General features: G+C 35.5%; 1 protein-coding gene across 1 annotated transcript in view; it reads left to right on the forward strand.

Annotated features, from left to right (window-relative positions):
* The window catches only part of ADAMTS19 (ADAM metallopeptidase with thrombospondin type 1 motif 19), a 139645-nt gene that overhangs the window by 62319 nt on the left and 60292 nt on the right, over positions 1-17034 (forward strand). The window contains exon 8 of the mRNA XM_027653255.1: positions 9664-9769. Coding sequence (XP_027509056.1) covers positions 9664-9769 — 106 coding nt within the window. The remainder of the gene's footprint in view (positions 1-9663; positions 9770-17034) is intronic.

A 17034-nucleotide genomic window follows, 5' to 3' on the forward strand; every position in this document is an offset into this window, starting at 1 on the left:
ATATTTATACTGGGTTGGAAAATGAACTTGTTCTGTCTTTCTATGAAAGTTCACTCTTTTAAAATACTTGCCCTGGTAAATCTATGCCATCTAACTCTTACAGATTTTTGAATGGACAAATACCAGATGTGAGTCATCCAATAGTAATCAGTCTGTTTAAGCATTGAAGATTTGTTGCCACGAATCAGGTGTTTAATTTCTAAAAAATTGTTCTAGAAGGAGAAATGTAGGCCTGGTAGTACTTTTCTCCTGTTATCTGTTCTTACAATTGGACATTTATTTTTAAATGATCTGAAGAATAATTCGTCTCTTTAAAGAATTTCACAGAGAATTTCCACTTTCAAGAGTGCCTCTACCCTCAAGCTTTGTGTAGGATTATTAAACACAGATAGCCACTTACATATTCCAGATGTTCACAGTGGTTCTGCTTGCTTCCTGACACTTTCAAGAGCTACTGTAATCTCTGACATGAGATGAGCTGCCAGCAACTGAACAGAACTTGACTCAAACAGAAAACAATAGAGAAAAAAGATGTATTTTAGAGAAGGCTAATTCTGTATGGATACTGTATAGTCAGTATCACTTTTTCTTCCATCCTTTGAAGGAATATCCCCTGTGGGGAGCAATGAAATGCAAGAGGGTCAGAATTGTCTGGCCAGGCTCTATCAGGTATCTCACTCTGAGGAGGTTTTGGTGTTTAAAATGAAATTTGCTCATCTGAAGACATTTGATGTCATGTGGGATTTTTATTTAGCAGAGTGATACGGCAACATGCTGAAATCAAGCAGCTATAACCACTGCAATGTACAGTGGGATCACAGTACCAATCTGATCCTCACTACTGGTCTTCATATCCTCACTGGGCAATGCTGGTGGCAGGAAGGAATATGTGAGTTAAAGTCAGCTCAAGCCCATTATCTTTTCAAAATTCATTTTGTGAGTTGTTTATACTCTCAGTGGGGTTGAACAACATATGCACATTTCCCTTGCTGGGCTGGCTGATTCAAGAAGCCATTCACAATCCTTTGATTAACTCAAGAATACACATTTGCACAATCAGTTAATCCACTGAACTGATAGAAGCATTTATCTAAAACTAACCCTCCAATCCCTTCTGTGTTAAGTTCAGTTTTCTTTGCAACAGCTGTGGTCAGCCCCTATGTTCTTCCCTCAGCTTCATAAGCCCATGACCCTTGCCTAACTCATGTGTTTTAGGGATTTATTGACCAGAAACCAAAAGGTAATTTTTAATTTATTTATTTAGGTTTGGTTTGGTTTTTTTTTTAATAAACAGGTTTATTTAAGAAAAGCGGGTGTGGAAAATAAAAATGAAAAGTTGACTAAATAAAGATCAAAAGACTGGAAAAACAAAAATGTGCATTTGTTTACACAGAAATGTAGAGGCAATTAGTCAAATGAATAGACACAGCCCTTCATACCATGTGTACCTTGTAACACTATACAGGTGTAGCACTATACAAGGTGCCAGTATGGAATAGTGGTGTATCTGGTCACAAAGGTAAAGAAGTAAAAGGGAAATGTATGCTTTAGGTTTTGTATTTCCTAGTCATTGTCATGATCCATTAATAGCAGTTTTCCTTAGCTTCTGGGTTAGGGCTCATTCTATCAAAGAAAAGTATAAGTCAAGCTCTCCTTTTTTTTATCCAGCATAATTTTTTAAAAGGTATTTCTTCCTAATGGTCTTTTTTATGTTGCATGTAAATATATGCTATATATATAAGACAGTAATGGACAATGATAAAAAATTCTGTGTGAGGAGTAAATTCTCATTCCTGTTTTGCTACAGCTAATGACAGGATCAGAAGTGCCAGATTTTTAAATAACATGAGGACTAGAAATGGCTAGTTCACAAAAATAACTTTCACTCTTTGTTTTTACCCCAGATAAAAATGTGAACTCCAGAAGGGATTGATAGAGAAAGGTACAAGTAAGGCTTGAAAGGCTGCAAAACAACATTGTCACATCGCCCACTTTTAAAGGAAATGTAACTAGAACAAGTTGGAAAACACAGAAAGCAAGTTTGAGTTGTTAAAATATCTTCCTGTGGTGTACCACAGTGTTCATTGTCATCATCTCACCATCTTGTCCGTAGAATAACAAAGACTTTTGTCAATTTACAGAGTAGGATGCAGGCCCCAGCTCATGATCTGAGGCATGTGGTACTCATTCAAAGTGAGCTGTGTATCTGTCATGTCTGTCCAAGGCATCAGTGAAAAGCATAACCTAAAGATTAATTTATTTGTGCATGTATTTTGTGAGAGCTGTTCTGAAACGGCTGGTGATCAGCTTGAAACCTGGTCTTGGCTTTTTAAGTAATAAGCTTCTCCTCTACTTGGAAAGCCCCATTTAGTTTTGCTGCCAAAGCAGTAAGGTGTCTCCTTTTCAAAGTCAGATCTGATTTGATTGTATACAGCAGAGTTCTATGAAGCTTTCATAAGGCACTCTTATAATTTACCCATGTAATTTAAGGACCGAAAGCCTTTATTGTGTAAGTCCTAAAAATAGACTTTTCTACTTCTGTCCAAAAGTTTAACTTATAAATGTGGATCGAGATTCCTAATAATTTTCTATGCCAGGTAAAACAAACATCTAGAAAAATTGTTCATGAAAACCATGCCATGAGGAAGTTAAAGTAATGGATCAAACTAGTTCAACTTCTTAGAAGATTAAGTTATTTCTTAGAAAGGTTACATTTGTTTTTTTCTTTCATATTAATAGTATGAGAAAATATGAAGCAAAGAAAATTTTTATTACATATTACTCAATACACTGTTTTTTCATATTTTCTTTTGAGCAGAATGACTTAGCACCTCTCCAACACCGATTATATACAAGCTAATCAAGTTTTGGGGTTTTTTATCTTTCTGGATTACAGATGCAAAACAAGGTTAAATGAGGAGAAAAGGAAGTTGTAACTTTTCTTTCTCAATTTATGGCTCTTTTCGTTTCACAGTATGCAGTTTTCTTTTCCATCTAAGTCTTTTCCTGTTTATGCGTATTTCTATGGACAAGTTTTTCACTTGGTGATGTTGCCTTTAGAAAACAAACAAAAAAAGGCAATTAAAATATTTTAAAATTATACTGATAGTACTCAGCTGCAATGTTACAGTGCATTATTACTTTAGATATTTTCCTTTTAATTTTTAATAGTTTTTTTTATATGTGGCTTAGAAGTTAAAAAACAAGACATGGGAATTATTTGTCAGTTTTTATGCTTGAATTCAGAGCTGTCTTGCCTCCTAAAGTATTTGGAATAGTAGTGGCCTGTGTGTGCTTCCATACAGTTTGAAGGCATCTGTATAGTTCAGCATAAAGCTGAGAAGAAGAATTGTTAATGGACATCATGATACTGAAAAGGAAATGAAAAAGAAGATGAAGTACTGACAAAAACAAAGTAATGCATATTAAGAAAAACAATTTAGTCTTCAGCTTATATGTGTGAAACCATAGGCTTTGTTGCAGCTCAGGAAAGAGATCAGAGAATGATAGTAGACAATTCTCTGAAAATCACAGAACTGTTAGGGTTGGAAGGGACCTCTGGAGATCATGAGTCAATCTGCCTGCCAAGGGTCATCTAGAGCAGGTTACACAGGAACTCATCCAGGTGGGTTTGAATGTTGCCAGAGAGGGAGATTTCGTGACCTCCCTGGGCAGCCTGTTCCAGTGCTCTGCCATCCTCAATGTAAAGAAGTTCTTCCTCCTGTTGGGGTGGAACTTCTTCTGCTTCTGTTTATGGCCATTGCTCCTCGTCCTGTTGCTGGGCACCACTGAAGAGTCTGGCACCATCCTCTTGGCTTCTGCCTTTGAGAGATATTGATATGCATGAATGAGATCTCCTCTCAGTCTTCTTTAGACTAAACAGGTCCATCTCCCACAGTAAGTCCATCTACTTACAAGAGAGATGCTCCAGACCCCACATCATCTTTGTGGCCCTCTGCTGGACCCTTTCCAGTAGCTCCTTGTCTTTCTTGTACAGAAGAGCCCAGCACTCCAGATGTGGCCTCACCAGGGCTGAGTAGAGGGGGAGGATCACCTCCCTCAACCTGCTGGCCACCCTCTTCCCAATGCACCCCAGGACACCACTGGCCCTCCTGATCGCTTAAGTAAAGTGACTGTTAGGATCAACAAAGAAAGAATAGAGAACCATGGAAAAATTGTAATGCTGGTCTTCAATTAACCGTGGTACACCTGTGTCAGTCAGAAAGACTGACAAAAAGAACAAGAGTAGGTAAGGTAAGCAGAGATGCCAAATGGATATAGTTGGCTTCTCCCTGAGGAGTTGCTAAATTTGCTAGATCTTCTCAGTTTGCCATTGCATTTGACAGAGATCTAGGAAGAAAACCACTGCTTTGAACAGAGAATAGAGTTGGAATTTGAGATAGAATACCCCCTTTGCAATCTCCATAGAAAGAGAAACGTGCTGTTTACAGTTACACTCTGGAGCTATTTGCCGTCGCATGTTAGGGACCCAAACTGAGGCATGTGAAGAAAGAATACTCAAATGTGGAGAATAAGTACTTTGGTGACTGTTAAAAGATGAGAGTGTGGATGCAGCTTTAGCTCACAGGATCCCTGCATGAATTTCCAGCAAAGACCAGGAATGGACATTGGAGAAAATTCACTTATTGTCTCATCTGTGTATTCATCTTGGGAGGAGTGTTTTCCATGTGAGCTGCATTTTAGAAGAAAATTAGTATTTCCTAGCAGTTCTGCCATCCCTATAATAACTTCTTAGGTGTCTGTGGACTCTTCAGAAGATGTAAGAACTAAGCACCTAAAACTGTGTAGAAGCACACATTAAAAATTTATTTTTTGCATCTATGGCATACCTATGCCCTTTCCATTTTTAGACTTTTTCCCTACTCTAAAGATTAAAGTGCAGCAGATTGTTTCAAGGCAGAAAAGTAAGCTTAGTAGTCTATTCTGAACCATAAAAACACATTACTATGTATCAATAAGTATACTTATTGATAACATTTTTTTATATTATATATGCAAGTATATGTATTTTTATATATTATATATGTAAGTGTACTTATTGATAACATATTTTTCTAGAGAAGCACTGGATTTTCTAATATGTAGATAGATTATAAACTTAACAAAAGACATGAAAAAATTTGAGTTACCTTTGGGTAAAATCCAACATAAACTGATTTGTTTTTATCCTATTATTTTTTCTGATGTCTTGCATTGATTTGTATTCATATTGATATACACACACATGTATAGATATATTTATTCTCACTGTCGATATCTCTCACTTGAGAAAAAGAAATTATCCCAGGTTTTTCTTTTTACATTTGAGATTCCTGTTTGTTTTGATTACTGCCATGTTTAAGAGCTGCTCATTCACTGACAACTGACAAGACTTGTTTTTCCTGGAAGTCATCTGTGACTCTCTTCAGAACAGCTTGTGCTAATTAAACTTTTAAGTGTCAGCTCGTTGGAAAATTTTTTTCTCCTGATTCTTAAGAAAATCATCTGGTCTGCTAAAAAGTAATTTGTTAGATTAGTAATCAAGTGCAGTTAAATACTGTCCTTTATGCTCACTGGCTCACCAGTTCTTTTAAATACGTTTTTAAAGTACTTTTTACTTGAAAAATACTTATGCTTGAATCAAAAGCCAGATGTATTAGGGCATTAAATTATGTTTCTAATGCAGTGGCTTGCTAATTCTGTGTGTCATCAATAATTCAAATTAAGGTCATGCTATCAGGAGTGTGTCACTGCATGATACCTTCTGAAGGCTGAGGATTATTTTTGAAACTTTATGATTCAAATCATCATGAGTTTCTATGCATGTTTTCTATCCATTTCAGGATTATCTATATTTCATTAGTGGTTTGTACTGTTGTTTATGGAACTTGGTGTAGAAACTTCAGAAGAAAATTCCATGCATAAATATTACTTTTGTTCATAGTATGTGTTTGAGCAATATCAGTTGTATGCAGAATAATTTAATAAAAATAGATCCATCATTCATGGAGCTCATGAGCATTTTCAATATTCTTGAAATTATATTTAATGTGCATTCAACAGTAATAGTATGCTTCATTATTTTACCTAGACAACAGGAAGTGCAGTAGATGCTGGGAATCTGGGCAGTTTTACTGGTTTTCATCTTGATCAAATTCAACAATTTTTATTCTCTGATGGATAGAACAGCAAGGAGTATGCTCTCCCTAGATTCCTGAGATTATAACATACTTCTTCATTAAAAAATGCTCTAAAATGGATTTTTTTTTCATGATCTCTGCTATACAAATCTGTGCACTTTTCAATTCTTTCAGCTTGTGTTTTCAAGTGTTGGAAACAGAACATACATATCTGTTTTTTATTAAATTTTTATTTCATACAGACTGGAAATTCAGGTAGACTCTGGTTTTTATCAGTAGTACAAGGGATATCTGGGTGATCACCTATCCCTCTTCATCACAGAATATGTTACAGGAAATTTGTTCTGTAATTTTTATGGTCATTATTGCCTTATAATCTAGAAAAAACAAATTATGTTGGGCAGAACATTACTGTTCCCAATACAGAAGAGCTGTGAAATAGCTCAGGAATGCATAGAGGTGATATCCAGATGATCAACAGATTAAACAGGTGGCATGTGGAAGGGTCTCTTTTGTTTTAACATCATCTAAAATTAGCAAGTAGATTTTGAAGCAGGTATGAGGTCTGGGATTCAGAATAAGCACACAGTAATAGCATGGCAAACCAACATTGAATGAGTTGTGAAACTAAGGAAGTTCAGAGGAAAAGAAATTTAAATTGCCTAGGTAATTAATTTGTGTGATTCAGACTTTTAGAATATTAAGTCTATTTCATTAGATCACAGCAAGAGGAAAAATAATAACCATTCTATAGCCTTTTAGAATGCACTATTACACATCCAGACATATTCAAGTCATACCTGTGTGTTATAGGTAAAGCTGACGGACTTACTTGGATACTTTAGTTGGTGATGTGTTTTGTGTAACATCCCTGTCAGCTGAACTACTGCTTTATAACAGAGAAATTGTAAAGGTGTACCTGCTTTGAAAGAATAAATAGTTTGGTGATTTGATGAGGACGTTCATTAATAAACCAGAAAATTAACACAGTATGTAGAATGAAATGATGATGTCTACAGGTAGCAGTAATGGTAGTAGTAAGAAACCACTGCTATGACTGGGAAAAGTTGTACTTTCCTGAAACAGCCTGTATTTCATTTGAATATTTACATGTTTGATAAGAAAATGTAGTCCCTTATGTGATTCTTCTAAGACACAATGGTAAAGCTTTACTCTCTAAATTTATGTGGCATGTATTTTCTTCTGAATTAACTTGAGAAACAGTTATTCACAGAGGGAAGTAGTTTGAATATTTTACATTTGACATGTATTCAATCCGGGTTTGGGGTTTTTTGTTTGTTTGTTTGTTTGTTTCAAAACAACTTTTTTTATAGTTAAATAATAGGATCCTTCCTTAAATTGTCAGTGAGATGACGTTACTGCTTTCTGTCCAAGACTTTTCAGATACCAAGTGTTTTATTTGAAGCAGTGTGTTACAGGGTTCACTAGGAATACCCTAACAAGGGAGGAATTGTTCATTGCTTTTGTTTTGGGGTTGATTTTGGTTTTTTTCATGTGGATTTAACCTTGGAGCAGTTTGAGCTATGCTAATAAGCCACAGGAAGCTGCAGTGATTATAAATATGTTTGAAGAAGAAATTCCTTCTCTTACCTAATTCATAGACTACTAAGCAAGAGCAGCTGCTTACTGGAGTCAATTTCTTTTTCACTACATGTGAAGTTCATAATCAAGGACAAGAAGTGAAATGAGTTAACAGCTATTTCCTGATTTACTGGCTGATTTGCATCTAGTAGCTGCTGTTGAGTGTGGCTTGCACATACGAGCTTGGCTTTGTTTAATAAGTCATAAAGCATTAATTGCTTTTGATGCTTTTGGGCATTTCTAGAATTAGAAATCTAATTTAATATTAGGGGACCCCTTTTCCTTTTAAAAGACTAAAGAGTATAGTAGTTTTCAATTAGTACTGAGAATCAGCAGGCAGATAGATGTTTGGGAGTTCTCTTTCTGTAGATCCCAGCGAGAAAATTTTATCCAACTGCAAATGGCCATCATCAGTAAGTGTCATGATTGAACCCCAGCTGACAACAAAACACACAGCTGCCTACTCTCTCCTTGCACATTGGAATGGGAGGAAAGAATTGCAAGGGTAAAAGTGAGGAAAGTCATGGGTTCAGATAAAAACAGTCTCCTAATTGAAATAAAAATAATACTAATAATGATAATGATAATAATGAAAAGGAAAATAACAGGGAGAGATAAATGAAAGCCAAAAAAGACAAGTAATACAACTGAAAACAATTGCTTGCCACCAACTGAGCAGCCTTTTTTTTGTATCCCAGCTGACTATTATCCCCACTCGATTTTTCTTCCTTTTTTGGAAACAAAGAGTAAAATTTGAAATATTCTGCCTTATTCATTTTATGAGTGTTTTGTTCAGTCCTGAACAACATTTTTTGTCTAAAGTTCTGTGTCCAACAGCTTTCAGCCAGTTCTGTTGAGAGCAACCCCGCCAGGATAGTGCTGGGGTTACTACTTGAATTTAATGTTGTGGATGAGGCGTTGTGCACACAGACTGACAAACACTTGGACTGTAAGAAGAATGACTTTTATCTTTTTAACTCAGAATGATAATTATGACTAAATTTCAAATACTGTCAAACATTTCAACTTTGACCTTTACATGCAAGCATCCAGCAAACGTGTTTTACCACAGGGAATCATTCCATCGAAAGGAAGAGGGCCAAACACTTGAAACACTTCACTTACTCTGAATTTTCAAATGACTGATGATGGTAGGTCCCAAATAAATGTATTTTTGCTCTGAAAAAATTTGCCATTACACAAATTAAACTGCCTGTTCCTCAAGCTTTTACAGTTACAGGCATTCTGCTTTTTAGAAGCTGGATTGAACTCGAACTCAAAACCTTATGCTTAGAGCTTCTTAAAAAAAAAAGAAAACCACAAAAAAACCCCAAACTAAGGTATTATATAGTAGAGGCATTATAGCCTCTACAATGAATGTGTTTGTCAGGCTGCAGTCTCCTATGAACTCTTCTATGAAATCTGACTCTTTACATTTTTAAAATCATTAACATGCTGAACTCTTTATCAGTACTTAGCAGTGATAAACGTAGGGGCATGGCTCTGTGCTTTGCACTCACTTCTTCTGAGTCTGTCAGAGAAAATACTGGTTCAGACTTGTGCCCTATTGTTGCAGACATCTATTTTCATTTACAACAGTATTAATAATCATGCATGTGTTCTATCACAACTCATTAAGGTACCTAGAAATGCTTTTAAAGAATGCATTTCCTTACATGACAATCGATGTAATCATTACTGTGAGGTAATATTACCACTGAATACAATTTATTGGCTGTCTTTGATACAATTTTGTGCTAAAGTCAATTGTTCAAGTAAGTAAACCTTTATCTGATATCTGTTTATATATTTGGATGGCTCTGACCACAATAAATTTTCAGTCATGTTTGGGGTCAATTATGCCGTAATATATACAGTTAGTAATAACAAAATAATTGAATGTGGTGATTGTGTTTCCTAGGTATAGCATATCTGAGTGGAATGTGCAGTGAAAAACGAAAATGTATAATTGCAGAGGACAATGGTCTGAATCTCGCTTTTACAATTGCCCATGAAATGGGTCATAAGTAAGTATGTGGACAACAAAGCCTACTATCCATTTGCATGCAATGCTGCTATGATTTGACTACTCTGACTGTGTGCTTCAGTTTTTCCTTTTTTTTACTATTAGGAAGGAATAATTTGGAAGACAGTGTTTCTGCTGATAACAATTTGTATTGATATATAGTATATAAGTTAAGAAAATATCTACACTTTAAAGTAAACCAGAAATCTTTGAAGCTGCAAAGTAAATAGATTAACTGGAAAGACTGACATTGTCTAGAGGACAAACAGGTGCCCCTTAAATGTGTTTTCTTTTCAGGTTGTGATATTGTGTATCAGATCCAGCTCTAACTGCTGTTGCCAACAGACATTTTACTGAGATCGTGAGTTGGTAGAGCCCTTATTTAATCTGGCTTTCTCAGATCCCATTAAAGTGTATAGTAGTCATTGACCATTACAACATTACTATTGGTTTTCTTCCTTGTAGTAGAAAAAATTGGCAAAATGAAGGTGAAGGTAACTGTCCTTCACAATCGGGTTGGATGTTTTTACTCATTCAATGGCAAATATTTTGAACTAAGAGTCAACAATTCTCATTTTGCACTAATAAATTTACTAATACAAGTTGAATTTGATTCTTGGCTTCAATAGTTGTAAAGAAAATGAAATAGGAAAAGTCTTATTTTTAAATGAAATAAAATAAAAGAGAGGTATGTATTAATCTGTCATTTTTGCCTGCAGTGTCTGGTCCAGCTATCTGTGTATTCATATCAGAGTACCAGCTTCAGAGTGACAACAGAGAGGGATGTTTTACTAAATCCTTTGTACCTCTGAATGTTGTGGTTAGGTATCTGAGGATAAACACTTTGAACTGAAAGTGATTTGGTTTAAATTTGGTCAAAGCTGTCTGAGAATGGAGATTGTAGCATCTAATGTTGAAACATGAAGTTGATGGGAAAAAATTGGAACCTAAAATATTTCTATTGAAAATTTTTTTCTGGATGCAATTTAAGTAAATATGGAGCAATTTTATGAAGATTGTCACAAGTATAAATTGCTGCATGAAATTTTTCTTTTCTGTTTTTTCTTTTTTTTTTTTTTTCTCATTTTCGTAACTGCAAAAACCAACTCCAGGTTAATATAAGCCAGCCTGTTTGAGTAAAATATACAGTGAAGGAAAGCCTTCAAAAGGAAAATTTATTTCTATTTTGTAGCCACGTGCCATTGTATTTCTGTTTTTCACGGTGGTGTTTGCTGGTTTTGGAAGTGGGAATGGATAGCGGAAGACTTATTTTCTGTACCTTTGTTCTTATGACCAAAAGTAAGGGGAAAGAAACAATAATTGAATATGATCTACAGACAAGTTCACTGATTGAGTTAATTAGCAAATAGTTTGAGACAGGTATGATAATAACAGATATAAGTGCTGCTTTATGCCCAACACAGTAAAAATGTGCTTAGAGAATATAAACCTTGGCAGTAGAATTACCAGGTTTGAATAAAGAGACATCTTGATCAACAAGACATGTAACACCTTATTCTTCCTAAGAAATGGTGATATATAAAATTCTTGGAAAATTATGGGTGGTGTGTTGGTTGTGGAATGGCAAATTTGAGAACACAGGATACTGATCTCATAATGTTCCTATAGTTATAAAGTTTTTGTCTTGCAGCAAACAAGTCAAACCTATCTTTGACATCCTAAGGTCTGCTAGATGCCAGGCAGTATATGGAACAAGGTAGACAGAGAAGCTCACTGTTGCTGCCAGCAGTTCTTCCAAGACTGCTGCATAGGCCAGGCTCTTTAACCCTTGTTGCATTTGTCTGTGAACTTGAAATATCTTTGTGGCTTTTCATTGCTGTTGAACTGCAACAGAGAAAGGATTTCTCATGATCTTCCTACAAGGACATAAAATCTAAATTGCTGATATAAGAACCCTGGGGAAAAAAAAAATGTGAAAAGGCTACACCATGAAATTTCAGAACTTTCAAATAACTTCATATTAATTCAAATAAATTAGGAAAAAACAAATTCTTATAGTATCCCAACCATAATTTTCTTACAGTAATAATGGCATTTTGATGTCCTTAGAGATATACTCCCAATTCTCTGCAGGTTCTGTAGTAGACATTTTAGAACAGTGGAAATAAAGAATAAATCAAATCTTGTGTCATAATAAAAGACAAAGTGTAGTTTGAACCGCACGTTTCCTCAAGAAGTTCAACCTCATCCAGTCTAGTAACAAACCACATTGAAAAAAGGGAGACTTCCTCAAAAGTGAAAGGATAGGTAGCCTGAGATATACAAGCAGTGGCCACAAAAAAAGAAAGCCAGCCTCCACTGCAAAAGACACAGAGGCATTCAGCTTGATCCTTGCTTCATTATGGAATCAGAGTCCTCAGCTGTTGCAATCTGTTGCAATCTGAGGTACAGTGGTCTTGCACCAAAGAGCATAAGGTGATGTTTTAGAGACATTTGCTTTTTCTGCATGACTGTCTCTGTCTGCCACGTCATCCCTGGCAATGGCAAAGAAACACTAGAAGTACTTGATCCTTTGTGGAGAGACAACATAAAAATACTGGAAGACAAACATGTAAATGGAGATCCTATTGAAAAGGACCTCAGCAGATTCAAATATATCTTGAGTATTTCTCATAGAGATTTGTCTTGCTCATTCTTAACAGTCTCAGAAATGCAGGTTAAATGATCATGATAAAGATCAGTCATAAATCTTTTCTTCTTTCAACACATCATCTTTTCTAGACAATTTTCACAAATTCTTTTTTAATCTTAAAGTCATTTAACTATTACCTACTTTTTTTGTGTGTGTAATGTCTTTAATCATTCTAGCTGCTCTTATGGAAAGAGTCCAGTTCAGCAACAGAGAGAAAGCAAAAACTCTCTCAAAGACTTTACTTCTCAAATTATAAAGAAAAAAAACTTTTTTATTTTCTCCTTCTGTACAGCAAATATTATTCTTGCCCATAAATTGTTATTCAAATAGACTCAAAACTTCTGCAATATAGATTTTTATTGGTCAACCTGAGAGCAAAAACAAATACATTCCCAGTTGCCATTGTATTGATTAATATAAAAATTCCAATGCTTAACCAGACTTTCAGTGAAAAATTTCTTCCTGATGTCCAACCTGAATATCCCCTAGAACAGCTTAAGGCTATGTCCTCTTGTCCTGCCACTAGTTGCCTGGGAGAAGAGATCATTATATTGAATACTTCTGATACATGGATGTTTCTTAAGTGTTGTGTTGTTGAATTTTTAGTTTTTCCGATTAAAGCAGAAGTATTCATGATTAAATACAACGGTAAACTAAACCTTTCTTTGCAATATGAAATGTCTTTGTTCTATCCATGTGTATCTGAAAGCAGATGATACTTTAATGACACTGAGAAATTAACGTTGTACGTCAACAATTGATTTTTGAGCTCCATCTCTGTAATCAGAGATTAGAAACTATAACATGGTTCTATTAAAAAAATCCTATTTATAAAATTTAATAAGCTATTAGGTAATTGTATAATGAGGTCATATTACAGCATAAAATTAACAACAATGAATTAAAAGACATTGTCTCCATGTGGAGAACAGAGAGAAGAGTGAGAATGTTGTTATTATGGTTATCAAGTAGCACACTGTCATTTTACTTACATGATGGCTTTCTGTGGGATATGGCTCCTTCTGATGTGTGGAGAAATAAAAAATTGGTGTCAACTGCTGTATCTCAAAATTAATTACTGTAAATGGACTTTAAAAGTCATGTCAGCTAGTGGAGAGAGGCACTGGTGGAATTTCTCAGAATCAATTTTATACACATCCTCATTCTTTTCCTGGTAAGTGTTTTATGAAATATGAAATGTACCTGTTATTAAAATTCAGGATATTCTACCAGGTAATTTTGTAGTTCTAAACAGGGAGTCTGTGAAATTTCTGAATCACCTATTTAGTTGTTTGTAAGCAAACAGCATATATTCTTTGTGACAATTTAAAACAGTTGTATGAAATTTATGGAACTTCAAGATAGTTTTGAATGGGAGATAAGGAAATGCTAATGGAGAGTCAGTTGCTCTATGCATTTTTCTTATCACAGTGCAAAATATGATTGCAAAATACAATAAAATCAACAAGAGTAATAAAAGCAAGGGTCTACCAGTCTTTTTGAATGGGATACTAATGTGGAGTAAGAAATATCATTAAAGTAGCTGAAAGAAGAGCTGTGTGGATATTTATAAGATTAAAGTAGAATTATACAGTTGAACTTGTGTTTAGATGAGGAACAAGATTAGCACATAGAATGTAAAGATATTAATTTGATGTGGTAGAAGATCATCTTACATCTTGAAAATCATCCAATATAATCAGAAATTTCAGGAGCAGTAGTGGTCACTTCTACTGATAAAACTGTGAACAATAAGGTTCATTTTAGTAAAGAACATTAAAGACAAACATGACAGTTTGTCTCAGATGTTAATTCAAAGTATTTGTTTAGCATTTATTTTGATCCCTTATTGTTTGACTGTCAATGAATGAGACCTTACTTCATAATTGGGTGGATATGCAGACAGACCCCCCACTGTTTACATCCTAATTACTTTGCTATCTTGAGAAAGAAGTGTAGAGAGATTTTACAGGTTAGTGCACTGTTTTTCTCTTCTGTAAATACCTATCTGGGGGGTAAAACAAGAATTTTGAGTGTCTTACCTCTTAGTCCAGGAACTTCTCAGAGGTTGGCTTCATCAGGACAGGGATTTGGAGATTCATTTGGAAAAAAAAAATAGAAGAAGAAAACTCTTTGAGTACTTGGTCAGTGGCAGCAGCCTTTTTTATGAAAGATGAAAGAGTCCCTCCCTTTCCATGTGCCTTCCCCTTTTCTGGGACAGACTTCAAAGGCAGAGTTTGTATTTCCTACTGACTCATGATAAGCGTGGCTTGCTTTTGAAACATATCCATATTAGAACTGTAATTGTTGGTATCTGTGTTGACTGGTTGCAGTTTTCATTCCTGAAAACAGACTTTAGATGAACAAGCCGTGATTTGAATCATACTGCTGAAATTACCTGCTTCTACAGGGCCTTTGTCTCCTTACATGAGTCAGGTAACTTCTATCTCTGCAGCAGGGGGATACTGTTCTTATTTGAATAATTTAATGACATTTATTTTACATTCCAGAATGTAGGATGAGGGGGTTTTTTTGTTGTTGTTGTTGTCAGGTGCTTTTTTTTTTAAGAATAAATCAGAAAGAAAAGAGGTGACACTTAAATACTGGTTTACCACAAAGGAAGAAAAATGCCCTGTAACTGAGTGCAGTTTTCTGATCTGAGAAGGCAACCAAATCAAGTTTTATGAATACTGAGAACTTTTTAATTGATTTAGAATTGAACCATTAATGAACTAATATATGATCTCAGGACAGTAGACCACAGTATGAAATAATGAGGTAAGCAATTTTTGAAGTTGAAAAGCTGTTTTCTGCAGGAATAACTGCAGATGTCATAAGTTTAAGACTAGGTTTGGAAAAAAAAAAACAAACCGAAGGTGGTTTTTTGTAGTTCTTGGATTTCAGAAATGTTTTGGTACAAGTGCTGTTCCTTTGCAACTGCCTTAAATGGAAGAGTATGTTTCCCAAGTTAATCCTACAGCCTTTTACTCATATTTTTGATTCGAGTGAAGAGTGAAAATAGAAAATTTTTAGCTTCAATGTGACTAGATTTTATTTTATTAGTGGTTTTAATTATTTTTTGCCCAGCTTCAGGCCTTCTCTTCTAAAATAATAGAATTTTTAAACCTCAGACTTTTTTTTTCCCTCAGTAACACTGACTAATTCATTTCGTTGTAATTATAAACTTAAGAGCCAATAGCATTTCTGAATTTGTTGGTCTAGGAGGCTGGAAAATTTTACTTATTTCCAAAGGCTCTTTCTTTTTCTTTCTCTCTTTTTTTTTTTTTTTTTTAGTTTGACATTAAAGCACCAACTTTACAGTTGGTAAGGCCTTCTTATTGCAGGTTATGTATCCTCTTCTGTAGTTGCTGTAGAGAGAGACAAATGCCTTCAAATTCAAATTCAAATGCATCCTCTAAAAATTTTTGATACTTTTGTTGGTTTTTGTATAATTCATATGCTAGCATGAAGGAGACAAGCTATCAAAATTTTTGGACCCTATCATTCCAAGCACTAGAACATTCTGTTGTGAGAAAATTCATTCATGGTTATAAGCATAAAAAACAAATGACTAAATTTCTAGAAAGTATAAATGAATCTCTAGGTATATCTGTCTTTTATATGCCATGCATAACATTTCTCTTAAAGTAGATCTGCATAAGAGAGATGCCGTGTCATGTATTAAGCCAACCTAATTTGTTAAAATAATTAATGACTTAAATATGTTTGCAAAGTGCAGGTTACTTAACCAAGGGTATATATATTGATCTGACATGTTAGGATAGTTACTCCATTTATTGATAATTACACTTTATTAAGTAGTGACCATAATATCACTCTGGGGTCCCTTAGTCTCAGGGCCTTTTGCTTCCCAGCATCTTCATGGAGGTTATCTTGTGGTCCTACAATGTCAGGCACTCCTGTGGCATTGACTACTGGAAGAGACAGAAGCTGCTGCAGAGCTGTTGTGTCTCTGGAGGCTGTGCTGGTAACCTATTCCCAAATAATCTACTTGCATCCTTCTCTCTCCCAAAAATCCCCATGGGCTATGAGAGCATTGGATAGAAGGTGGAGGGGAAATGCTTGTCATTGGGCCTCCTTCCAGCTGCACACAGTCTCTCGTTTTCCCCCATTTGCTTCTTTCCTTAATTTTTCTGTCCTTTTTGGCTAATGGTCTAAATCTGGGTTTCTCACAGAATCACAGAATATGCTGAGCTGGAAGGGACCCATAAGGATCATCATGTCCTTAACCCTGCACAGGACCTTCCCCAAGAGTCACACCATGTGCCTGAGAGTATCATCCAAATGCTTCTTGAACTCTGTCAGGCTTGGTGCTATGCCCACTGCCCTGGGGAGCCTGTTCAGTGCCCAGCCACCCTCTGGGGGAAGAACCTTTTTCTAATATCCAACCTAAACCTTTCCTGACACAGTTTCAGGCCATTCTCTCAAGTCCTGTCACTGGTCACCACAGAGCAGAGATCAGTGCCTGCCCCTCCTCTTCCCCTCCCAAGGAAGTTGTAACTGCAATGAGGTCTCCCCTCAGTCTCCTCTTCTCCAGCTGAACACACCAAGTGCCCTCAGCTGCTTCTCACACGGCTTCAAATCAAGGCCCT

Source organism: Corapipo altera, unplaced genomic scaffold (genome assembly GCF_003945725.1).
Source record: "Corapipo altera isolate COAL_440 unplaced genomic scaffold, ASM394572v1 61305, whole genome shotgun sequence".
NCBI classification, from domain to species: Eukaryota; Metazoa; Chordata; class Aves; order Passeriformes; family Pipridae; genus Corapipo; species Corapipo altera.